We start from the raw sequence: 27,259 nt of genomic DNA, 5'->3' as shown, positions 1-27,259 counted from the left end.
AATGATCAGTCTATAATTTTAATGGTAGGTGTATTTTAACAGTGAGAGACAGAATAACAACAAAAAAATCCAGAAAAACGCTTTTCAAAAACGTTATAAATTGATTTGCATGTTAATGAGGGAAATAAGTATTTGACCCCTTCGATTTAGTACTTGGTGGCAAAACCCTTGTTGGCAATCACAGAGGTCAGACGTTTCTTGTAGTTGGCCACCAGGTTTGCACACATGTCAGGAGGGATTTTGTCCCACTCCTCTTTGCAGATCCTCTCCAAGTCATTAAGGTTTCGAGGCTGACGTTTGGCAACTCGAACCTTCAGCTCCCTCCACAGATTTTCTATGGGATTAAGGTCTGGAGACTGGCTAGGCCACTCCAGGACCTTAATGTGCTTCTTCTTGAGCCACTCCTTTGTTGCCTTGGCTGTGTGTTTTGGGTCATTGTCATGCTGGAATACCCATCCACGACCCATTTTCAATGCCCTGGCTGAGGGAAGGAGGTTCTCACCCAAGATTTGACGGTACATGGCCCCGTCCATCGTCCTTTTGATGCGGTGCAGTTGTCCTGTCCCCTTAGCAGAAAAACACCCCCAAAGCATAATGTTTCCACCTCCATGTTTGACGGTGGGGATGGTGTTCTTGGGGTCATTCCTCTTCCTCCAAACACGGCGAGTTGAGTTGATGCCAAAGAGCTAAATTTTGGTCTCATCTGACCACAACACTTTCACCCAGTTCTCCTCTGAATCATTCAGATGTTGGCAAACTTCAGACGGGCCTGTACATGTGCTTTCTTGAGCAGGGGGGCCTTGCGGGCGCTGCAGGATTTCAGTCCTTCACGGCGAAGTGTGTTACCAATTGTTTTCTTGGTGACTATGGTCCCAGCTGCCTTGAGATCATTAACAAGATCCTCCCGTGTAGTTCTGGGCTGATTCCTCACCATTCTCATGATCATTGAAACTCCACGAGGTGAGATCTTGCATGGAGCCCCAGACCGAGGGAGATTGACAGTTATTTTGTGTTTCTTCCATTTGCGAATAATCGCACCAACTGTTGTCACCTTCTCACCAAGCTGCTTGGCGATGGTCTCGTAGCCCATTCCAGCCTTGTGTAGGTCTACAATCTTGTCCCTGACATCCTTGGACAGCTCTTTGGTCTTGGCCATGGTGGAGAGTTTGTAATCTGATTGATTGATTGCTTCTGTGGACAGGTGTCTTTTATACAGGTAACGAGCTGAGATTAGGAGCACTCCCTTTAAGAGAGTGCTCCTAATCTCAGCTCGTTACCTGTATAAAAGACACCTGGGAGCCAGAAATCTTGCTGATTGATAAGGGATCAAATACTTATTTCCCTCATTAACATGCAAATCAATTTATAACTTTTTTGAAATGCGTTTTTCTGGATTTTTTTGTTGTTATTCTGTCTCTCACTGTTAAAATACACCTACCATTAAAATTATAGACTGATCATTTCTTTGTCAGTGGGCAAACGTACAAAATCAGCAGGGGATCAAACACTGTAAGTGTCTGTGCTTTAAATTGGATTGCTGTTGTTCCTGGTTTCCCCTATGAGCTGATTTCAACATACTTCACAGAGAGAAAGCAGTCATTTGCTCCATTAGCAGCAAATGCTGGCCTTTGATGTAACAAGACTCAGTTGCCTTGTTCACCAGTATGCCGGGCTTTTAAAGTGTGAGAACCTCCTCTCCCCTTCCGCTTGGCATCTCCGGATAGAGGCGCCGCAGACAGCCGAGGAAAATTGAAAGCCTAGACGGGACCATTGGCACTGACAGACTGTTACTGTACACGTGTGTGGCCGTAGCGGTTTCTGGCTTCTTGTATGATCTCCATTTAAGGTGTACGTACTTGTAGGGCGAGCTCAACAGGACTCCGGAGGGGGTTAATAGCCTAAAATGTACCCGTCTTTGTCTAAAATGTAAAAGATTTTTGCTGGCCGGGAGTGAATTTCACGGTGTCTGATATCTAGCCAGCCGTGAATTCCGCAGAGCCCCTGGTAGTGGCACAGTGTGCAGACCCCTGTCAGGCAGTGCATTTAAATGGAGGTGTTGAGGGCAATAGTGTAAGGATTGATGTTTAATGATATTCAGTACAGCATAACACTGAGGGGGATGGGGGTGCTAAGGCCTAGCAGAAATGCTCAAATGGATCTGTTTATGAAAAGGTCTGCAGCTCAAAGGCACGTTTAAGGGGAAGTTTATTCAATTTTCTTCACGTAATTTGAAATGCAAAATCAAAACTTAAATTATATGCATTCTGTTTGTTTGTTTGTCGGTTTCTTTCTTGTTGAGTTAATGCATCATCGCACAAGTTCTTTACTTGCCTGAATGTTACATAACGTTTTTATTTCTTCTCTTCCTGTTTTTCCAGCTTTAACGGCATACAGCTACCTTACCATATTTGATCTTTTCAGGTGAGCTTTGACATTATTCCTCTATATCTACATGTAGCCAGTTTCCTTTCTCAGCGATGTAGAACAACCGTGCAGAAAAGAGAAATTGGGTGAAGTGCAATTTTTTTCAGGAATTAAAAATCTATATTAATAAAAAAAAAAAAAAAAAATCTTTAGCTAATCCATTGAGACAGAACATTCACGTCCACATCTTTCTTTTGAATCAGCTTCTCTATATCTCTGTGAGGTTATCCGATCGGTAAGATTGCAAACATAAAGTACAGTATTACAGTACAGTATTATTGATATTATGATATTATTACAAATACCTTTTTATAAGCGTTTTATTTGTGCTGACCAGGGGATAGTGTTCATTCATTCTGACCGTGTGCCCTTTTCTCTCCAGCCTGATCACCTGTCTCATAAGCTCATGGGTGACGATGAAGAAGCCGAGTCCCGTCTACTCATTCGGGTGAGTAGAGGAGAGCGATGATGCGGCCATTAGCAATGCTCCTTTTCCTGGGATTCTTCTAAAGGGTAGCAGATAGGATCTAGAGCAGGTGTTTATTTAAAGTGCATCTACAACTTAACGGCATTGAGGAAACCCAGACACAAAAAACATGAAACCTTGGTTTTAAGTATGAGGAAAACCTGGGGGGCCAGTTTAACTATTCTAACTATAGCAAAAGCTAGCTGTGTTGTCCATGTCTGATCCACGTTTTTTCAAAGGTAGCCTGCTGACAATATACTCAGATGTCTGTATCCTCATGGCTGTGGTAGCCTTTCTGTATTTATTATGTGTGAATCTGTTTATTTATACAGTAATTCACCTGCTGTAACCTGAATGCAAAAGCAGAACCATGACATGTCATCTAATTGAATGTGTAAGCCCGTTTCTGTGTAACGACTCAATACGCCCCTGCCTATAGACCTAGTACTGCTACCATTTTCATTTTATTTTTAATTTTAACGGCACCACAAAACAATCCCACTTTGATGTGCTCCAGCAGGACTAGAGCATCTGCTTTTGGCCATATTTGGAAGAGGCTCAGGATTGCAGTTTTATTGGCCATGACAGTGGACTGTCCAAGGAAGTCTCTGGGACAGAGTGGAATCTGTTTCTCATGGCATCCCTGACCTTATAGTGTTGCACAGTGTTTCGGGTTAATTTTGCTGTAACGTGCGCAGACAGGGTGGTACACACTCTGATCCCGACCACACGGGCAGATTGTGCTCTTTTACATGTGGAATAAAGCAGTCTGAGATTGTCCTCCATTTGTCATGAGGACATGACGAAAAGGTCTTTGGAATATATCCAGTGAGAGAAATTAAAATAACCCGTCACTACAATCTTTGTTTGAAAGATCCAGTGTTGATATTTATTTTCTTATGTGCTGGATGGTCTGGAGCTCAGTCTTTCATGGTTTAAGAACATAAGAAAGTTGACCAACGAGAGGAGGCCATGCACTCCATTGTGCTCGTTTGGTGTCATTAGTAACTAAGTGATTGACCTATTCAACTACATCGTTGGGGAGTTTGTTCCAGATTGTGATGACTGTGTGAAGAAGTGTCTCCTGTTTTGTGCCTTGAATGCCTTGAAGCCCAATTTCTATTTAGAAATACAGCACGTCCAAGCTCCAGCAGATATCACTTCTCATGGTTTCTGAGTAAGGCTTCATAATCCACTCAGATTTCATTGGTTCCATCATCAGCACACAATCCCAGGAAACACAAATTGACTAGGTGGTAAAAGCAATGATGTAATTTGATATTCGTATTGGTCGGTTACGATGATATAATATGTCCTTTAAATACGTAAATAAAGAGGTCTGTTTATTTATTCAGGTACCCTTGAAATAACGCAATGTTTAGTGTAACCAAATGCTATAGCTGTAACAACTGCTGGTGATCTAGTCTATGTTTTAGCAGATTATACACTGCAGAAATACAAAAATACACTGCAGATTTTAGTCTTCTACTGGTACATATAGTGTACAATTGTGGGAACTGATCCACAGAATCCAAATCGCTTGTTAGTGACTGAAAACAATTGTGGTGTTATGCAAAAATTATGCCCATTCAGAAATATTTGCTAAATGTTATTATTTTCCAAACTGAAGGTACATAAATGCACATTGCCCCTTACTGTAACCTCCACAGGATGCGTTTTCTTACTTGAGGTTTCGCTCTGACAAGGATCCTTTTCAGGGTTTGCATTTTTAGAGAAATAAAGAGCAGAATTACATCATGGCAAAGCAGCCAGCTATCATATCTGGTTCATGTCCCGTGAAGAAAGGCTGCGTTGTGAAGCACAATGGAGATGTGAAATTCTGTTTTGCTTAATGGGTTTTTGCCCGAGGAAGGCAGCTGAGGTGAAAATATTTGCACATCCCAGTTAGTGCAGATTAATACACATTACTGTCGGGGAGCGGGCCTTCAGATTACTACACTACCTCGTTTAACCCAGCAGTACAGGAATCAATGTTCTCTGTTAACTGGGGTTGCTGTATTCTTCCGAGTGATGTTTACATGTTTATTGAATATTGTCTAGAGTATCCACACTCCAGAGGCCTTTTTGGATGTGCTGTAGCCTAGTTAGTATTATCTGTTTTTGTTTGTTTTTAACAGTCTGACCCAAGGCAATGAAATTTGAAATTAATTGAACCAAAATAACATCACAAACTCCAATTTCCCTTTCTTGTGTTTGTATTTGTAGCTTTGAGAGGTTTGAAGTCTTGGCTGTGTTTGCCTCCACCGTCCTGGCCCAGCTAGGTGCGCTTTTCATTCTGAAGGAAAGGTAGGAGTACTGGCCTATTTTATTTATTGTATTACTATTACTACTACTACTGTTTTTGTTTTGTTTTTCCATGCTCTTTCAGTGACACCAGGGAGAAGAGGGGGAAAAAAAGACTCCCGCAATGATGCTTATCAATATTTCATAGTTGTGAGAAAGCAGTTAATATTCCCAGCATTGTGCAGATGGAATTTGAAGGGGGAAAAATAAATAAAAGGAAGTTTATTCATCGGTCAATTCACAGCAAGGGGGAGATGATTGCGTTTGTGTGTGTGTGTGTGTGCGCACTTGACATTCGGGGGAGGTCTGCTTCTCAATGATTCCCAGTGCAAATGGAAAAATGGAGGTGGGGCGTGAATGATTAAAAAGAAAAAAAGAAAAACGCTGTCTGATAAAGCTGGATTATAGACCCTAAGGGCAGAGCAGTGCAAGCGTTGGTTTCGTAGGATCCATTCCTCTTTAAAGCCAAGCGTAAACAAATCGCAGTTTTAAAGTTGGGGGGGTGGGGGGGGGTACTTTACTGCTTTAATTATGTGAAATCCCCAGTGCCTGCACACACACGGGACTGCCAACTTGGCCACAGAGTTTGCTCCATCTCCCTCAACAAAGAAACACTGACTTTAGGAAAAACTTGCTGAGTCAACTAGGTTTTTTTGGTTTTTGTTCTTGTTGTTTTTTGGCCCCTCATTCACATGGACATTCAATTCAATCTTTCATATCAGACTTGAATCCCTCCCCCATTTATGGAGTTGGGAACATCAGAATGCACTCTCTCTGCTCTCGGGGAGGAGTAAGTCGCATAGATTGGCTTCTTCTACGCACTGGGAACTGGAGGGCTCTGAGTGGCCATTGGGAAGAGAGGGGGCATTGCTCAGCCCTCCTGCAGCCAGTGCTGTGGGCTAACGGCCTGCTATAAGCCCCATTCCTGTAGTTGTTTCCCCAGTAACACTCAGACTAGCTCAGTGCACAGCAGGGGTTTCTCCTCAAACAGCTGAGTCATCTCGATTCCATAGCCACCCCCCCCCTCCTGCAATCAAAAAAGGACAAAGCATACATCGCTTTTGAACATTATCTCCACTATTCAGATTCCACTGCCAAGATATCACAGCCTTGACCTGACATGTTGTCTTCTGTGTTTGTTGTATTGCTGATAAATACTATAAAACGCACTTCAGTTGTTGTTACATGTATGTTTCTTTTGCAGTGTGGAGCGCTTTGTGGAGCAACCTGAAATTCACACGTAAGTATTTAGACAAAAAATAAATACTTGATTTAATTCATACTGAATTGCTTCAGTAATCTGAATACATCGGACCATTTGTCACCTATAGTACTGCATATCTCAATCTCAGTCCAATTAAAAAAAAAAAAAAAAAAAAAAAAAAAAGGATAACCGCACTGAAATCTGCCATGAGCGTTGGATTTGTGTCTAGTTCTGAGTGATTTATGTCTCTTCATCTCTTTAAACTCCCCAAACAGGATTTTAGCTAATAATTTCCGCTTTTCTTGCTGTGCTACAGATTTTGATTATGAAGCAAAGATTAATACCCTAACAAAGGATATATTTAAAATGGTCATCTTATCGGGTGAAAAAACATGTTTTTCGTAACATTATTTTTCGGAAAACGCTTAATATTCTGAGAGAAAATATAAAATTACTGCTGCAAAAAAAATAAAATCATGCACAGGAAAATAAACGAATAAATGTATTCAAATAAATGCAGACTTTTGCAATCTGAATGAATAAGTTAAGGCGTGTTTTAAGTAAAAATGACAGCTTTGGTTTGGTTCCTGTTCTGCAGTTCGGGTCGCGTACCTTGCTCAAGGGTCCAGCCACAAACCCTCTGGAGAGATCTCCAAAAACTGCTCCACCCCACTGCACATACTCTATTGGTACTTCTTATCTCTGCAGGGGTCGTCTCCTGGTTGGCACCTTTGTGGCCCTCTCCTTCAATCTGCTGACCATGCTCTTGGTGAAGAACAAGCCCTTTGTCTATGTTTCAGAAGGTATGCTCAACCGGATGCTTTTGCTCTCCACTGTCAATCAGAGGCTGCATGAAAGTGGGCTAAGCTATGCAAAGGATAGGTTGGAATAAAAACCAAAATGTCTATGCTTTCTAAAATGTGCTCTAAGAGGGAACAAAGACAGTTCTTTTAGGGGTAGTTGGCTCTTAGAACTTCTATACAGGTGAATCAAGAAAAGCAAACCTGAAGAACTGTGGCCAAGTGTGCAGAAAATTACCTGTAAAAGTATTTGTGCTCCAGAACGAACAGCTATTTGTTGTCTTTAGCCAGGGTGTATAGAAAATAATAAACAAGAAATTGACTCTGAAGGGCAAATTTGACACTCTTAGCTGTAATTGTAGTTAAAACAGTTTCCCCCTGAGTTATGTGTTTACCTGTTTGTGCCAGCTCTGCATATTTCTTATACACAGATTTATTTCAGGTCTAAGTATCATTCTACTTAATGATGTGTCAGAAGTATTTTTTGGGCTATTGGTTTCAGGGCTGATTTCATCCATCTGATCTGTTCTTGAGTTGTAGGGCAAGCAGTGCTGATTTTGCAGGAGTTTATAAAAGCAAAGTCTATAAAGCGCTCTCATTTGTGTTACATTTGTCTCGTATTGTTTGATCACATAAGTAGTCACTGATCAGTTCATACTGCCACACACCCATACCTTATTTGTGCACATGGATACATTGAGGTCGAAAGTATTTCATTTGAAACAATGTGGTTGGTCACTAGTGAGATGTTTTCAGAGTCTGTTGGACATGGATTCAGAAAACTGTAACATTGTTGAAAAGGGTAAAGACAGGATAGACTATTGACTGCCATTCATTTTGCTCTGAGCTGGACAATTACATATGTTCATAATGCCAGTGTTTTATTTTGTTTCTGAATCCTTTCTTTACAAGACTTGAAACATCTCAGTTCTGTACCTGCTCGTATAGAGTGTATAATTACTAACACCCTGTTTGTCCTGATACATGTGTAACTAAAACATATACTGCATCTGCTATTGCTTCCTTTTCACCACCTTAAAAAGCACAGGAGTTCTAGCTTAAGATCGGTTTCAGAGATTCATAGCTGACAATTGGCATACATTTTGTAAAACTGTATATCATTTTCAAGCAATTCGATGCCCAGCTAATACAAAAGGCAGGGAAAAATTCCTGGAAACAACTTCAGTATATGAGTTCCCTGTCTGGCCACCAGATGTCTTGTTTGTGTCCAGATGCATACAGCTGTGGTGAGAGTGTAGTGACTATAAAAGTGTACCTTCTGGCCCTCTGTGCATCTCTTCAGAGTGGGATTTGCTGAATAAAACACCAGCAGTTGCAAAGTGTCAGTGAGGATCACAGACACTTTCACACTGTCTGTTAAACGTGGTGTTTTTCTTATCATGACATCAAGAAATACACTGTGCCCCATATGGCTTCATTTGTGCAGCCATTGATTAAAAACTTACTCATCCAAATTTGTATGTTTTAGTATTCAAACTATTTTCTGTTCCAAATATGCATCAGTTGTCTAAAATAAATAATATAATAATATATAATATATATATATATATATATATATATATATATATAATATGGGTAGCGCACATTTATGACCCCCTTTTAAGTGGTGAACGGTACAGTGTAAAAGCCTGGTGCTGTGGCCTAATTGAATGCACTGTTTGGAAATGGTTTACCAATCTGGATAATTAAGCCAAAAGGGAGATATAATCCACCCTGGTATGTTTAGAGCACAGCAGAGTCTTAATGATGCATCAAGGTATATAATGGTGTTACTGATGACGTGCAGTTGTGATGTCACTTGAGTACAGCACATCCAGGGTTGGTACAGACCATAGTGCTCTCCAGGTGCTCCTGGAGAAAGCCAAGCTTCAGTAATTCCCAGGTAGCCAGCTAGCCGAGAAGAGTGACGCAGGCCTCGGCAGACAGACATGGATTACTGTAGATTAACAGCTGCTTTGCAGGCTGAAACGTAATTGAGGGATGAGGCCTAAGCCCATGAGAATGAAGCTAGTCATCCAGAAATGCGAATGTGTTGCTGGCGTTTAGCAGATTGATCAAATTCAGCTGTGTTTACCCTCAAATAGGGCCAGAGTATTGGTAGGGTTTCCTTTTCAAGACAAGCTGTTGTTTTCCCACGGTTGTCCTTGTTTAGTGATTAAACACTTAGTGTTCGCTTGGTTTTGTGTAGTCTAGTGTGCATCACAGTATTAACTGTTCATGATACAACTATAATTCTATGTATGCAGAATTCTTATTTTACACATTATTTGTCCTCTAAAATGACATCACTATTCTTAAATGCACATGTGCAATTGCAATTATTCTTGACAGTTATTAAGACCCCACAAAACAACAATTCTTTGAATGGAAACTCAAAATGTAATCTTTAAATCTAGATCATATTATAGGAGGACATGCACACACATGCATACCTGTCACATAAACTGGAAAGGTAACATTTAATGATTGTAGTGTAACAGCTGTGTTTACGAGCTTAGTGACACAGGATTATTGATCAAGTTTTTTCATGCCATCCACTGTAGACACACAGATATTGTGAGTCAGGGCATGCAGATTGTGTGCATCCTATGCTTGCTAATGCATGTATTATAGCATTGCAATTACTTTAGACCTTAGACAGCTTGAAAAAATCCCTTGCAGCCCACCCCTACCCAACACACACACCATTTACCCTGATGTATATGTTCTGATAAGTGTTTGTACACTCCACAAGGGGGATTTGTCTAGCTGACCAGTCAGGTAATTGGCCCTGTGTATTGGTTAAGTGCCCTTGCCCCTGGGCTCAGACTGCTTCCTGTCACAACTCCCAGGTGATGAGGTTTGATGATGCAGCCCAAACACGGTGCACTCGAACACTTTGACCCGGGCCGTTCAGTGGTTTACTCTGCCCGCAGGCACGTACCTGGCTTCCATCACACTAGACACACCTGTTCTAACGTGGATGTGGAGCTGTAGGTTGTTTACTGGTAGTGTGTAGGTGCTCTGTTGGCCAGGCAGACTGGTGGTTCCCTGCTCACCTCTGCCATGTCTGATCTGATTCCATTGTCTGTATCTCACTCTCCGCATCAGTCTGGATTGGATGTGATTTTGGTTTCCACCTAAGCATACAGTTTTGTTATACAGTAAAAGCAGCCCTACAGCCCAGCAGCTTAAAAGAAACTTGAAAAGTATGCAGCGATATCAAATTGTAAAATACAAAAACAGACAAACAGCATAACAATACAATTCAATTAAACACTCCTACAAACAAGAGAAGGATGGCAACAGTTCTACATAATAAACTAGGTCACTTATTGAAAACACTACCATCTCTCGACTGATAGCCAATTACAGGTATTGGAGGACCAAGGGGCACATTCATGAAATTTAATTTCCAGATTCAGTTTACACACTTGGCAAATCAAATGCATGTAAATTAGTTTCTTCTTTCATACGTGAATTTAGAACTGATCTTTATCCCATTGTCTTAACACCAGTCTGGTGTGACGGACTGTTGTTCATCAGTTACCTTCACGTCTGATTACTTGTCATACAACATAGTGCTTTACGGACTTAGACATTGGGACACTCCATAACAACCACGTTGGAGCCTCGGACTGCAATGCCGATGCATACGTTTGTGATGGGCATCTAGTTAAATGAATGTCAGTGAAGTGGAGTCACAAGGTGTCGCTTGCTAGAGATGTCTAAAAGCGATCATTCACAGTGACAGCGTGGGAAGCACAGTTCTAGGAATGTGTTATATCTTTCAAAGTTCTTGTGGAAGCTCCCACAGCATTTTCGGCCAATTTACAAGTGACTTAAAAGTTTACCATCAGAAGATGACAGTGTGGTCATCTGCCATGATTGTCTTTGTGCAAATCCCCCCACACACAACACACATACGGTGGAGATTACTGATGAATTACATAATACTTAGGCCCAGCCCTAAGGACTTGAGCTATAACCATAAATAAACAATGCATTTTCAAAATAGGGTACATGTATCATCAGTATCTGTGTACATGGGAATGCACAGTTCCTTTGTTATAAATCATGTATCGTTTGTCTTTCTCCTTTACTTCTGTCTGAATCAAGTCCAGCAGCTTTCTTCAGTTAGTCATGATCTTTGTAATAGAAACAAATGTAGTCTGCCTGTTTGCAAGCAACACAAGTATCCTGTATGAAATGGATATATTCCAAAATGTTTCAGTATTTAAAATAAATAAATCTTTAAGTAAACAACCTTAAGCTGAAAATGAATGTGGCTTGGTACATTTGTTGTTCTTTAGAAACAAATGTGCTTACTAAATGAGTGCGCCCAACAGTCCATATTGGAATCTGTGAAATGTAAAACAAACCCTGCAACTTAAGTTTTGTTTCGTAGGTCTTGTGTAATGGGAAATGCTGAATTAAATACAATAAATTTTGTCTTTATAAACGGAACAACCCTACCAATCTGGAGAAAATATTACATGACGCCATACATTTTTTCAAGTCACAGCCCAGAAACCAGCCAACCAGAATAAAAAACCTCCAAAAAAACGCTTGTGTACGAATGTATCGATCTTCCACAGTACGACAACCCTTTCATGATTAGTGCAGTAGGTGGCAGCACTCATAACAAGCACCTGAATACTAGAAACGTAGCAAGTAAGTTAAGGCAATTAATGCAAGGACTGGAGTAATTATTCCAGAGGCAATAAAGATATATGTACAACAAATGAACAAACAAAACATAACAAAAAATAAAAGGTGGATTGAACTTTCATGAGTGTGATTTACAAATAGAAAATTGCCATCAACAATGTACAGTAATATTACACTTACAGTCTCGCACCATTCTGACCTGTTATTTCCCTTAGGAGCTGTGCCCGTATCTTCTTCAGGCTTTCATTAATGTCAAATAGCAATGTCCTGGATGATGACAGTACACATAAACAAACTATTATTATTATTATTATTATTATTATTATTATTATTATTATTATTATTATTATAGATGCACGGAAGAGTATCCATAGTTACAACCAAAGAGTTTGTGGAATTTGAAGATGATCAGACCTGATAATACAGAGCTTTGTGTTGGGAATTGGAATTGTGCTGGGACATATTCGGCATAGTTTTCAGTTTCATATTACGAGCCAGACTCCGTGTCTTCATGAACGAACACAATCTAAGCAGCAGGATTGATCGTACCTTTAATATTGGAAAACAATAAACAATGTTTGCTTCTATACAAATTACTGTAGGCAATGTTTCGTGTTTCACCCTCACTGTATTAGTACCCATGTTTTCTGTGGATCAGAAAGATTGTATTTCATGGTTTCAGATTTTTTGGGGATCATATTTGTCTGTCTGGGTTTTATTAGAATTTGTGTGTACTAAACAGGATTCAGGATTATTCAATATTTAATAGAATTCGGAAAATATTTGCTCTGTCATTTGGAATCTTTGACATTTTTGCATCCATGCTGTAATGTTAGTAATCACCTTTATATTTGGAAAAACAACAAATAATAGATCTGCTGCAAGAATTCTGTACTCTGATAATTTTGTTGTGTGCTGTAGGGATTTGGAAATTATGTGAAAAATTGTGGAGAAGCTGAAAACATGCCAACTTGAATTCAATATGTGGTTCTGTAGCTAGAGGTGAAATTATGCTAGGACTATTAAGGTCAAGCAGGATGAGGATCACCTTTGGTTAGAGTTGTTGCCCAGGTATTTCTTTGTTCTGTTTTGTTTTGGTTGGATGTAAATGGCTTCTCAAAATAGCGATTTGCTGGAAGATCTTAATTCAGGTGAACATGCAGTTTCTCCTTCCAAAAGCAGATCTAGAGGAGTATTACAATCAGTCTTGTAAATGCTGTCTTTGGATTTTTGTTTATTTATTTGCAGTTGCCTTGATCCAGGGTGACTTACAGCTGTCACACAATATGCACGTGTCAGAACACAGCACCATTAGGACAAGAAAATACTTAATTTAAGACCCCGTTCACACTTGAGATTTAGGCCGGCTCATATGTGAACGGGGTGATAGATTTAGCCCGGGCCTGGGCCGGGTCAAAACTAGTCCCGCTTTTTGACCCGGCCTAATGTCGGCCTAAATGTGAATGTGACGCTCCGGGCCCTGGGCCGGGTGGAAAGCGTCAGCGTGTGACGTAACTCAAGCCCCGCCCCCAGAGATGCGTGTCTGAGTCAAAGAGACGCGGAATAAACACGGAATAAACACGGGCACCGAACAATTACAGCACTGCAGGACACACAGTATTGTCTCTATTGTTTGAATGTCATATCGATCTATAGCCTTAAATGTGCTGATACATTTTGCTAGCTCACATCTTTATATATATTATAAAAGTCTAGGCTAAGTAATGAGTTATAATGATGTAAACAGTTCAAACTACTCGGTCGATTAAAATAAACGTGTGTAGCTGGTAAACTTGCTATTGTTTGTTCTTGTACTAAGTATGATTGAAGTCTGGAATTTAACAGCATGCATTTTACACGTGGAAACTGCATTGTGAAATTGTGAACGGGACCATAACTTTATTAATTATCCGCATTTTGCTTTAAAACGATATAAATTTAACCGAAGCAGGTTTCCATTCAAATTAGTGCCTTTTAATACGAAACCAGCTGTTTACTGTCAAATCCTAAATGCGATTATATTGAGCTGAGCAGTACAATCACAAATGCCAGCGTTAGAGGTGACAACTGGGATGATGCAGAAATTAAAGCGCTGTTTACAATGTGGATGAAGATGAAGTTAAAACGGAAACCGCAGGAAGTGCACAGCGCTGCTGTCTGAGGATATAATGTAGACGCATCACAGAGGCTGCTTTCGATGCGTACGATTGCATACTAATGCACACGATTTCTTGTGATTTAATTTAATCCTAGTAAAGGTGCATCGAATTGTATAACAGCATTTTTAAACTTGCAGAACCGAAGATAGACATTTGAAAAGGCAAATATATGAATTAGATTCCCCATTGAACCAGCACATTTTTAATTATTTTAGAAAGCTTCGGTTGCAAATGGTTAAGATTACTTTCAAATAAAATATTGAACCGAACAATAGCCAATCGATATTAATAAGTTGTGATTATACACACATCTCAGACACCTGTAAGCAGATCTAATGTCCTGCATCACTGGTTGTTTGAGCAGATTTGTTTATTCCCGGCTTGCATTTCGTTTAGGACGCACTTAGGCCTCCAAGCCGGACTAAATTTGAAGCGGCCCAGGGCTGGCCTAATACACTCACCTAAAGGATTATTAGGAACACCTGTTCAATTTCTCATTAATGCAATTATCTAACCAACCAATCACATGGCAGTTGCTTCAATGCATTTAGGGGTGTGGTCGTGGTCAAGACAATCTCCTGAACTCCAAACTGAATGTCTGAATGGGAAAGAAAGGTGATTTAAGCAATTTTGAGCGTGGCATGGTTGTTGGTGCCAGACGGGCCGGTCTGAGTATTTCACAATCTGCTCAGTTACTGGGATTTTGACGCACAACCATTTCTAGGGTTTACAAAGAATGGTGTGAAAAGGGAAAAACATCCAGTATGCGGCAGTCCTGTGGGCGAAAATGCCTTGTTGATGCTAGAGGTCAGAGGAGAATGGGCCGACTGATTCAAGCTGATAGAAGAGCAACTTTGACTGAAATAACCACTCGTTACAACCGAGGTATGCAGCAAAGCATTTGTGAAGCCACAACACGTACAACCTTGAGGTGGATGGGCTACAACAGCAGAAGACCCCACCGGGTACCACTCATCTCCACTACAAATAGGAAAAAGAGGCTACAATTTGCACAAGCTCACCAAAATTGGACAGTTGAAGACTGGAAAAATGTTGCCTGGTCTGATGAGTCTCGATTTCTGTTGAGACATTCAAATTGTAGAGTCAGAATTTGGCGTAAACAGAATGAGAACATGGATCCATCATGCCTTGTTACCACTGTGCAGGCTGGTGGTGGTGGTGTAATGGTGTGGGGGATGTTTTCTTGGCACACTTTAGGCCCCTTAGTGCCAATTGGGCATCGTTTCAATGCCACGGCCTACCTGAGCATTGTTTCTGACCATGTCCATCCCTTTATGACCACCATGTACCCATCCTCTGATGGCTACTTCCAGCAGGATAATGCACCATGTCACAAAGGTCGAATCATTTCAAATTGGTTTCTTGAACATGACAATGAGTTCACTGTACTAAACTGGCCCCCACAGTCACCAGATTTCAACCCAATAGAGCATCTTTGGGATGTGGTGGAACGGGAGCTTCGTGCCCTGGATGTGCATCCCACAAATCTCCATCAACTGCAAGATGCTATCCTATCAATATGGGCCAACATTTCTAAAGAATGCTTTCAGCACCTTGTTGAATCAATGCCACGTAGAATTAAGGCAGTTCTGAAGGCGAAAGGGGGTCAAACACAGTATTAGTATGGTGTTCCTAATAATCCTTTAGGTGAGTGTAAGTGTGAACGGGGTCTAAGTCTAAAGGCACATACTGTAACAGCAAGTACTAAATAGTACAATATTATGGTTTGTGCATAAGTTAGAGTATGTATTGTATTGTAATTTCAAATTACAGAAACCTTAACATACTTCTTAATATACTGCATACTGTATATTGCTTTTTTTGCAAACAGAACAACCCTACATATTTAAAGAAAATACAGAAATGTTTGGTGTTGGAGCATCACATTTGCTATCCCGACACATTGTCTGTATTGCCACAGATACCCCCCATGTATTGTAAGAGTAACTAGAGACGCACCCCACAAAACAAATGTATACAATAAACATCACCTTCAAGTATTTCAATACTGATATTTCATGTAGAAGTGCTATGAAGTTCATTAACATTATGGATTTTTAGTTACTTTTTTACCAGTAGTTACATAGTTTTTTTTTTTTTTTTTTTTTTTTTTTCTTCATTTGCATGGCAGGTGACATGGGCATCCTGGTTTTTGACAGACCACATTTAATAAGTATATGATGCAATGAGTATCTGCAATAAATATAATATAGATAAGTAAATATATTAAATTTAAAAAAAAAAAAAGCAATTTTCATAAGGGGTCAGACACACCAACGAAACAACTGATTGTAATAGATCGTAAATAGGAATTTTACGATTGTACTTGGCGACAGCACAGTATGTATGTGCTGTGATCAAAGTGGTCACTATAGATGAACTGAGCTGCCTGTTGATTTTCCTTTAGATTTTTTTTCATCCGACTCTTCCAGCAAACCTTATGTGTTTGGTCAAGTAGTGAAAATGGCTTGAAACTGTCACCCAATTCTCTGAAGTATATTAAAGGGGCATAAACAAATGAACACAGGCATACTGTACTTCACCTCTGTTCTTCATACCTATGCAAAGAAAGGTCTTTTCAGGATAGGGACGAGGGAATGGGGTGTATGTGAATATTTTCATGTTTGTTCTTGGAATTACATTGTGTGTTCTTCAAATCTAGTAATCTGGCAGTTTAGTCTGCAGTAGTAGTCCTTCAAATTTCAGAATTGCTGTTGCCACGGGGACTCTGTCAAAGCCACATGTGTCAAAAAACATTGAGAAACATCTCTTGGATTTGTTTTGCAGGTTAAAGCAGCTGAATCTCTGTGCTTTGGGATTTGAAAGACGAGACATATCAGTAATGTGGGTTAAATGCAGAAACCCTGGGGGGGGGGGCGGACAGGTGAGGTGAGCTGTGGCACCATGTGGAGATGGGCACGGTGCTGGGCTCATTATATAGGTGGGGTCTAGGGGACAGCACACACAAAGGCATGGATATGGTGTAAGGAGGTGAAATTATTTCACTATGCTCTGTGCTTTAAAACTAAGACAAAACTCAAACAAAACCTGAGCTCCATATTGCGCCTACTTCCACTTACTTCTTCCCGCTCCCTCTCTATGAACAAAAGATAAACAATCCAAGTCAAAATCCACAATCCAAGCCCAAAAGCAAACGTTTGTTGCCAGTTATCTTCTTTCCTTTGTTCCTCTCATGCAATTGCATTCCTGCTCAGACTCTAACTACTGCCCCACAACTAACAAGGCATGCTGGCTACCTGCTTTTATACAGGAGCCATGCCAATCAGGGGAGTCCTGCAGGTCAGGTAACCTGAAGTGCTAATTCATCCACAGGGCTTCTGGGGGGTGCAGTTCCCTTCTGGGTGTCCATTTTGAGCCCCAACCAGCACTACACCACTCTACCAAGTATTATTATTATTATTATCATTATTATTATTATTATTATTATTATTTTTATTTCTTGGCAGACGTCCTTATCCAGGACGACTTACAACATAAGTGCAAAAATACAGAGAAGTACAAGGCAGACCATTAGTGGTCCACTATTACAAGAGTCTTCAATTAATACTTATACTTGGGAAGAGAACTGATAACTTTCAACGAACTACAATAAAAAAATATATATATTGAGTGTCGTCATGTGTATGTGTTTGTGTTGTAATTGTGTTGATAAATTAAAATATTGATTTCTGCGGCGTCCACAATGTTGCGTCCCCGCCATCAAGTCATTTCTATTAACTGAAATTCTTAGTTTTCTCTTGGCTGAATCAGTGTTCAAACTCTGAAAATATATTGATTTAAATAAACTTAAGAAACCATATTTATTCAACTAAACGAATGAATCATCCACATTGCTTCAAATGAAGGTTGTCAATACATTCAAGTATCAAATCCATACACATGTCCTTCAGTATCATCCTTTTAGCTGTAGTTGTCAGGATAATAAAACCATACAGGTCACTGAGAGCATTGTGGTTGACCATATGATTTAAAGTCTTTCCTTGTTGTTTAAATGAAACAGATGGCTTTAGATATACTAAAAGCATATCGTAGCACCACAGTCATCTGTTAATGTAACCAATACTGTAGGTGGATTGCAGTCAAGAGCTTATTACTGCGTGGTCAAATAGCACAAGGTCTACAGTTACAGCTGCCACAATAGCAGCCTTTGAGAGTGCATATGTTCCACGGATGGGAGATAAGATTTAGTGGCGTTTGATGTGGATATGTAACTCGTACTCCTCTGGTTTGTGTTCCTCACCAGCTGCCAGCACCAGTTGGCTCCAAGAGCACGTCGCGGACCTGAGTCGAAGGTAAGATTGCCTCTCAATTATTCATCTCCGGGTTAACTCAGCCTTGTTTTCGTTTAAATGTTTTAATGGGCACTTATTAGCCTCTTGGGATTCCAACAGCAACACTTTGCCCCCGGACCAGCGGCAGTGTCTCGAACTTACTTAAAGATATGAAACCCTTTTTACTCCCCTCTCCTGTTTGTGAAATGAAAGGGGGGAGATGTGGCAGTTGTTGTTGCAGTGCATGATGGGATGCAAATATTGGCTTTCCAGTTATGTACATTGTAAATGGATACACCATAATGTAATTTTGAATTTGAATCCTAATGCTTGGTTTCAAGAGTATTCCTCTCTCATTGAAGTATAGTAGTAAACCCAAACTCCTGACAGATACAGCCGCAACAGTATAGCAAGTGTGACTTCAATTTAGTTTTGCATACAAACCCAGCTAGGGCCTGGTGAAAGACTTCAGCTCGTTTCACAGTGCGGCGCATCTAGAAGACCGTTCACTGTTAACGCTTCTGAAAATGAAATCATGCTGAAACAGTTCACATGAATTATTGTTTAGTTTTTTTTTTTTCGCCTCCGAGTGGAAAGATCACTTTGCAAACTTGCTGACCCCTGCCTTCCCCCCAGTCAGCTGAAATGTATGTGGTGACAGCCTCATTGTGAAAAAGATCATCAACTAGACAAACGGCTCATAACAGCGACTTCCGTATCATCCCTCGTTAGGACAACTGCCAGGGCGAGTTGTGTTAATTATGTAAAGCGAAATAATTGGAGCAAAATTCAGTGCTATCGGAATATGCCTTTTCCCGATATTCCCGAATGCGTCCACTGTGCTATTAATAAGTTTAAGAACAGTGTGTTCTTGGCATGTGTAGTACAAATTGTTTGTTTGTCTGATTTCAGTAGCATTCGCCTGATTATAATAATTTATTCTGTGCTGTGTAGAGCTAGATTTGAAATATTTAAGTTAAATCACATTTACAAGCCAACCACACCCACTATTTATCTGGATACAGTTTATGTAAAGGAATTATGCTTACATTTGTCATGCCCAATTAATAATAAGATCCCCATTAACAGTGTCTCTGATACTACTGGTAATATTGCAAATACACAGTTTATATAATAAGGTGAATGTCCTTTAATAAATACACTATAAATAGTTCAGTATACATATCGGTGCAGTGAGTTTGCTTGGCTCTACTACTCAGCTGTGCTGTTCATTCATATTTTCATTGTGTAGTACCTGCTGGGTAGACAATTCATTTTAGCTTTTTTTTTTCATGTAAATGTTATATATTACATGTTTACAAACCATCCTCTGTTTTTCATTATTATTTAACATGTTGGGGGTGTTTCATGTAAGCAGTTTTATGAAGCAAATGGAACTGCAAGCTGTTAAGTAAAGTCAGAAGTCTGTATTGAACCTCCGGAGGTGTTGATGAATTCCAACACCAGATATGTGTTGTACTGTAACACAATGCAAACCTGTACTGCATTAGAAAATAAGTCACTTAAGACGAGGTAAATTGAGAAACTGTTTGTCACAAGAGAGCAGATTTTTTTCTGGCCAAATATCCACTGGAATGCAGTCGCAGAGAACTGAGTGGGGGAAACAGACTTCACTCTGTGACCTTGATAAAACATCTTGGGTTGTCTGGAAGAAAAGAGTAGGGTTACAGGTGAATGATACATGGTTCAAATGAGACTGGATTGAGGCTCTGTACCAGCAATATACAGATAAGGGATCTGTAAAGCTTGGAGCTGGAATATTCCATTTCCATCTTTATGTTTTTAGCAGTGGACTGGATTATGTCACTTAACTGGCTTTTAAGGAACTTCTCCATATCCAGAATAATCAGTTTGAGTCCAACGTGACCATAAAGTCTGCCATCCTCCTTTTGTACTGAGACTTCATTATATAATGTCCATTTTAATGCTTTGCCATTCTGGCTATGATAATTTTCCCAATATTATAGGCTTTTCGATATGAAATCCAATGTTTGTTTTTCTCCCAGTAATCCCTACATTTTCCATCTCAAACATCAGAGATTAAAACACAGTGCCTGTCGTACTCCAAACAAACCGCAAATGTACTTATTGGAGACTTGACCTGACATAACTGCATTACTGGACAGACTGAGAGGAGAAACGATGGGGAAAACATCGTCCTTTGTCCAAATTATATGAATAGACCAGCAGATTATTCTAGCCTAGCATTTTTAATTAATTAAAACCAGATAAAACTAATATATAATTACAGAGGTTGGACTGTAATAATTTTAATCCCTTATAGCTTGAGTAGTTTTGAGATGATAACATTTTGATGATAACAGCTTAGTAATATGGTTAGGCAGTAGATTTGTTTACAGCACTTTGTCTGTTTTTGAGATTGAAAAGGTTTTGTTTTTTCCTTCATTGATCTCTTTATACAGAGGTAGCAGGTGTATTGCTATGTTGCCTATTAATAGTAGCCTATTTTTGTTTTCCTTGGAATGACAAATGCAGATATAATACACACACGTCACAGCTTTAGATTAACAACACCATTTCACAAGACTAAACCGTTCTGTGGAGGAATCATAGCAGAAATAAACCCTTTTTTTTTTCCAGAGAGCATATCTTTGACAACTTGCTTATTCTAAACTGTCTAAACAGAGCATGTCACCATGAGCTCCCATGAATAATCATTAGAACTTATGCTTGTCAAAACTGTGGAAAAGCACCAGGAAGCTTATGTTATAGAATTTGCAACCATTCTCTAAAATCAGATCCCTCATGAGCAATGTATAGGAAGTAAGCTGTGATTTCACAGATACAGCAGTTTGTTTTAATGACACTCATGGCAGCCCAGAGAGGGAAGCTTCCTCAAATTCATCCAAGGTACCTGCCCACAGCATAATCCTCCCAATGTGCACCTTAGACGGACTTTCAAATGAAGAACATAGTGGTCTCCTCACCCATTTCTGAGTTGCTTTGAGAATCATAACTTTAAATGGCACGTTTCTCGCATGGAGGGATTACAGTATTACACAATACTGATGAAACTGTTCAGTCACCAGATCAGATACATAATTGAGTGGATATAATTGGGGTAAACTGTGAGGAAAGACCGGAGAGAACCCTTGGAATCTCAAGACGTTTCTAACGACAACCTGCTGGTACAAATTTCATTTTCCTAGCACTTCATACTGTCTGAAATCAGTTCCTGGGAAAATGCTGATAGAGTTCAGTGTCGTATGTCAAAGCAGAATGCCACATATATGATGTTGGAAATGTGTAATACTCCTCTTACCCAGACAGAAGGAAATATGGCGTGAATACGATCACCACAATCGGAGGCAGGAGCTGACTTTGCATGAAATACTGTGGAGGACTGCTAAATTTTGACAGTGAAGTACGCTGGGGCTGTTTGTAGCAGTGAAAGCCTGCAGAGACGTGAAACAGCACACACTTAGGGGAACTGTTAGTGTACAGCTAAACTGTCCAATGTAAGGGTGCCTGGGAGTGGAAGAGCACCAGGGGGTGGGTGTGTTTGGTCTGGCGTCTTCCTGCATCTGCCCCTGGTGAAGGTAACTGCATTTCTTTTCGTCCCTTTTGCAGTGTGTGCGGAGTTATCCCTGGTCTGAGCAGTGTGCTTCTGCCACGGATGAACCCCTTCGTGTTGATCGATTTGGCTGGTGCCTTGGCCCTTTGGATCACCTACATGCTTATTGAAATCAAGTAAGTGTGTTGCTTTAAAGGCTGCTGTTGCTGACCACAGCAGAGCTTCAGACTTAGTATACCAGTCCTCACCAGTGTCAATGGGTTCTTGATGGAAGGCAAAGGGGAGCTTTGTCAATCAAAAGCATCCACCAATAATGGGTTGCTATATGAATGCCTTCTATATAATTCCAAGTGAGTTGGATGTAAAACAGACTGATCATGTACACATAATCATTCTCATCCCTTGGATTTACTACAACATTTTCAGTAATTTTCATGCAGAACAGTGTGTTGAAGAATTGAGGGGGGTAGTTCATCACACTAAACCGCTCAAGAGCTTTCTTGTCAATCTGAAACACCGGTGGGGGGGCACTGTACAACCATGGCTTTTCACAGGATTTCAGCTCTAATGCGTTTATAGTTTTTTCACTATTCATTATTTTTTAAAGGGGCTATAGAAGTCCTGTTTGTTTAAGCCTGATTAGTTCTTATAAAAACAAATCCAATACTTTTTGTTGCACCTTAGAATTAAAGCGGATTCCCGTGCTTTTGTGAAAGGCCCGAGGCAATATTAGTTTATGTAAAGTGAAAGAGAAGGAATTTGCTTGACCAACCAGGGGTCTTACCAGCGAAAGCTGGGACATTGTTTGGCGTCATTAACTGATGAAAAAGGCAGCCCACAAGCATGTATGATAGAAAACATGCATGTTAAACCTCTGCATGAGTTTTGTGAAGATCAGACCAAGGGAAAAGACCTTCATTGAATGCATTGGTGTTTGTGTTTACCTGCTGAACTCAAATATGTGGTAATGAAGTGATGATTCGAATCTCTTTTCACGATGGGTTTGTGCTTGGGTTGCAGTAATTACAATGCCGTGGACACCGCTTCAGCCGTCGCCATTGCGTTGATGACATTTGGTACCATGTATCCCATGAGTGTGTACAGCGGGAAGGTGCTGCTTCAGGTAAGAATATCTGCACTTCAGAGAAACCCCTTTTGGACCCCTTTGTATGACTTCCCCCATGGACGCAATTCAGATACATTTGTGGTGGGGTGTTTGTGTGGATGCATAATTTATTATGAAAAGTATTCTGAAAAAACCTGTCTCTTCCCAAACAAATGCATAGGGTCTATGCCCAATCTTGGCTTTAATTAGTGTGGCAAACCTTTTGACAGATGTTGGATGTTTTATTTGAGGTCTGTGACAGTGAGGTCTGGCCATGATTTATTTGCAACACTGTATTACACTCAAGCTCTGTAAAACGGTGCTTTATTGTGTTGCTAGATGTAGAGGTCCCTGACATAATATCCCTTCAAGGCCAGCAGTACACAGAAGGTCACAACACATGCTTGTTGTTTATTGTGAAGGCCAACATAACAGCATCTATTCAGCAAGTGACCTCTGGTGTAATCCATTATTTGCGTCAAAACTGCGCTGATTTATGGTACAGCTGTAGATGTAGATTTACCAGACGAGAACGGTACGAACATAAACATTTGTAACCAAGTTTATTGAACAGTTTTAGTTTTTTATGTTTAAATACCACTTCAAAGTCCCTCCGCCTAACATGGCTGAAGAGAATTGCAGATAACACAAGTTTATGACACAGAATACATTCAGACAAATATGCCTTCGGCGTTTAAGAGCGTTTTCCAATCTGAAGGTCAAGATTACCACTTCATTCTATAGTTCTGAGGTGGGGGAAGTACCGTACGTTTGATCCCCAATTGCCTGATGTGTGTGGCTTTGACCCAGTACTGCAGCCCGAGTCTGTTCCCTGCCTTCTCTCATCCTGCCCTTTTCTGCTTTCCCTCTTCAGACAACACCTTCTCATGTGATTGGGCAGCTGGATAAACTACTGCGAGAGGTAGGTGGACTCACATTGACAGTGTTATTGAGGGCCACTGAATGCCACACACCCCTGGGGGCTGATTCATTTTCAAGGCATTACATGTAAACAATGGATATAAATGTATAAAAATAATGTTGTATGCAGGAGCCTTTTATCAAACATTTTGCATAATTTTTGCTTTAGGACCATGATGTTCTTTAAGAAGTATTTTATTGTTTTTTAGAGGCATTTTTTACACAAGCTCCAAATAAGACTTTTGGGAAATGCAAAGGTGGTCTTTTTCATAATGTTTCTAAATAATACTTAAACTTATCTTGGTAAATCAAAGCTTTATGTAAATCTTTAGTATTTCTTAGTACTTCTTAGCTGGTATTTAGCTCGGCTCTGTTAGCACTTTTGTAGGGAATGGCTATAGTCTGTTTTAATTTGATTTAATTGTTCACATCTTTGATCACTCTAATGGCAGGTCTCTACACTCGACGGTGTCTTGGAGGTGCGGAATGAGCACTTCTGGACAATTGGTTTCGGCTCTCTGGTATGTCATCTCAACATAGTGTAATTTGGAGAGTGGGTAGTCCCACAAGAAGTATTGAAAACAGGACGTTATTTATCAGCTTCAGAAATGCTGGTGCAATTAGTGAAGCAAGAATCATTCAAGCCTGTAGTGCTGGAATTAATTTGAAGCCAAGACCTATATCTGCTACACTAAATTTTGTCTTTTACCAGCTGTCCATTTAAAGTATTTCCTGATATCCTGCATTCTAGAATATAACATTTCAGGTCAATTTTTCTTCAATAACTTAAATTCACCTTGAAATGGATAAGGAAAACATCTTTCTTGATCAGGATTATGATTTTGATATTGCTGTTGCTGTTCTACTTTGCTTTGTTGGTTTTTCATTATGAAAAACAAGTTCCTGGTTTCTCCTTTAAACTTTTGCCAAGAAATGCCAACAAGTTACCCCTTCAAAGACGGGCAAATTGAAAAAATGGCTGTTACCGTGAAAACTTGCTTAAAATAAAATCAATGTGCAAAAATGTATGTGCAGAAATAGGTTCGGATTCTTCTAATATATTTTTTCTTCTGAGGAACAAATATTTACCTCATCTGCTATCTCAGTCCCAGGGAAGGTTTTTTTTTTTTTTTTTTTTTTTTTCTTCTTCTTCTTCTTCTGTCAAGGTCTTGTAAGCAGGGAACAATCGTCCTCCCTCAGACTGCTTTGCTAGTTTGCCAGGAGTGATTAGAAAGTGTACTCTGGGGAAGGATTAGAAGTCTCTTGTTTCAGGTCTGTAGGAAGTGTATAGCATTTAATTCGGGGGGGGGGGAAAGGGAACATCTTGAAGGGTAATGGAGTTCTGCTGCTTAAATGCTGCTTTGTTAGAGAGTAGCTCTTAATCGCCTTTGATGGTGCGCGGTGGAACTGATGAACTGGACCTGTGCCGTGTACCAGCAATCTGCCCACTTTATCAGCAGCCCTCATTCCTATTCATTAGCCTTCCCCTGGACCACTTAAAGACTTGCTATGGCACTGTGGCTGTACAGTACCATTGCCATTTTAAGTAATGTAGTATACAAAAACAATCTGCCAGTGTTCAGAATATTATTACGTCTTCTGTCCATTTTCCTGTTATTTAATTTTGTATTTGTTTCACATCCTGTTAAGGTGTTCTGGACTTTTTCTGCCTTGTGCTTGGTTTTGTGCATCTGAGCAGTTGTTAATGTGTTGCATGTTTGTGTTTTGTTTTTTGTGTCTTCTTAGGCTGGTTCCGTCCATGTCCGAATACGGAGAGATGCCAACGAGCAGCTGGTGCTTGCCCATGTGACCAACAGGCTGTACACCCTGGTCTCATCTCTGACGGTGCAGATCTTTAAGGATGACTGGATCCGGCCGTCCATGGTAACGGGACCCCTGCCTACGGGCATGCTGCACCCCTCAGACTATACCCACCTGTCCACACTGCCGCCCCCCAAGCCGGTGGTTGACCACGACCCACTCACCTCCACTCCCGCCAAGCCCAGCAGCCCCCCACCAGAGTTCTCCTTCAACACACCAGGGAAGAACATCAACCCTGTGGTCCTGCCCAGCTCCCAGCCCAGCCGGCCCTACGGAATGGGCCTTAACTATGGGGCAGCTCCCTATCACAGCGCCATGAGCCATTCTTTGGGAAGATCGGGTGGTGGACTCGGAGTGGGAGTGGGAATGGGAGTGGGAGTGGGGTCAGCACAGGGCTTCAGAACTGGGGAGCCCCATAGATACGCCACACACCCCACCATGCCACAGTTTGGACAGTACAAGCCTTGATGTGCGGAAATACGACAAGCAAAGAACATATTTGATGGTATTTATTTTGAGGGGACTTTGACCTCCTTTCTTGGCATTAAAGGAGTTTTCTACTATCTTTTTTTTGGTGCTGTTAATATTTTCAGAGATCTAACAAGTGTTTCAAGGACTTCAATTAAATGTTGTACACAAAATATATATCTATATATAAGAGTTTCAATTTTATGTGAGGCTTGATAAGATTTGAACAAAGTCAGTACTAAAACACTGTGCTTTCCTGGTGTGTCCAGGAAACTTGCTGGTTAGTGTCTTTACTGATCTGTGTTCTGTTGCGTTTGGGTCAGTGTGTTTCACTCCATTATTCTACTGGTCTAGACCCATGTGATCCGAAGCCTACTTTCAAGACGGCGCACATTGAAATCTCCACATTACAACTTCTTATAAGAGCCTGAATGTATTCAAGTGGTCAGCTGATCCTGGGTTCAAATCACATCAATCCAACTTCAAAACACTCTGCCTAAATGAAAACTGACAATCCCACTCAGTGGAAAACAAAATATCACCAAATATCTGTTCAGTCACTTTTTTTTTTCTTCCTCTAATGGCTGGCCAACCTACTCTGGTTATATTTGTTGATCTTTTTTTTCTTTTTTCTTGGGATTAGAAACCAAATAATAAGAAGATGCTCATGAAAGTGTAAAGCATTGGTAACAGCACTGCCTAGTTTCTGCCTTCTCTTTTTGAGTTCAAAACTTTGAAAGTTTACAATAATTAATTTGGTTGGAAGGACCAGCAGAATGGCTGGCGCTCTAGCAAAAATCACTGCAGGACACAATTTATCCTTATCGATAGCACAAATACCTCTTGAATTTCAGCTCTTAATATATTATCTTTTTTTATTTTATTTTGGCAGTGGACATAATTGGGCCTGTCTCTCATTTATCTTAAGCCAATATTCCACCAGGTCCTTTAAAAAAAGTAAAAAACATATAAACATACTAATTACTGATGATGTGTTTGCTTTTAGTCTGCCTGTTTTACCCTTATAGAAAACATGGAACTCACCCA

General features: G+C 40.3%; 1 protein-coding gene across 1 annotated transcript in view; it reads left to right on the top strand.

Moving 5' to 3' along the window:
• The window catches only part of slc30a6 (solute carrier family 30 member 6), a 51,602-nt gene extending 25,213 nt beyond the window's left edge, over positions 1 to 26,389 (top strand). Inside the window, exons 5-15 of the mRNA XM_066696760.1 lie at positions 2,379 to 2,421; positions 2,807 to 2,872; positions 5,117 to 5,197; positions 6,399 to 6,434; positions 7,107 to 7,201; positions 18,314 to 18,362; positions 21,954 to 22,073; positions 22,918 to 23,020; positions 23,877 to 23,924; positions 24,376 to 24,444; positions 25,670 to 26,389. Of these exons, the coding sequence (XP_066552857.1) occupies positions 2,379 to 2,421; positions 2,807 to 2,872; positions 5,117 to 5,197; positions 6,399 to 6,434; positions 7,107 to 7,201; positions 18,314 to 18,362; positions 21,954 to 22,073; positions 22,918 to 23,020; positions 23,877 to 23,924; positions 24,376 to 24,444; positions 25,670 to 26,212 (1,253 nt within the window). The 3' untranslated portion in view covers positions 26,213 to 26,389. The remainder of the gene's footprint in view (positions 1 to 2,378; positions 2,422 to 2,806; positions 2,873 to 5,116; positions 5,198 to 6,398; positions 6,435 to 7,106; positions 7,202 to 18,313; positions 18,363 to 21,953; positions 22,074 to 22,917; positions 23,021 to 23,876; positions 23,925 to 24,375; positions 24,445 to 25,669) is intronic.
• Positions 26,390 to 27,259: the final 870 nt, after the last annotated feature.

The sequence above is a fragment of the Amia ocellicauda genome, chromosome 23 (genome assembly GCF_036373705.1).
Source record: "Amia ocellicauda isolate fAmiCal2 chromosome 23, fAmiCal2.hap1, whole genome shotgun sequence".
NCBI lineage: Eukaryota > Metazoa > Chordata > Actinopteri > Amiiformes > Amiidae > Amia > Amia ocellicauda.
The sequence above is the reverse complement of the archived record's forward strand: the minus strand, read 5'-3'. Positions and strand labels throughout refer to the sequence as shown.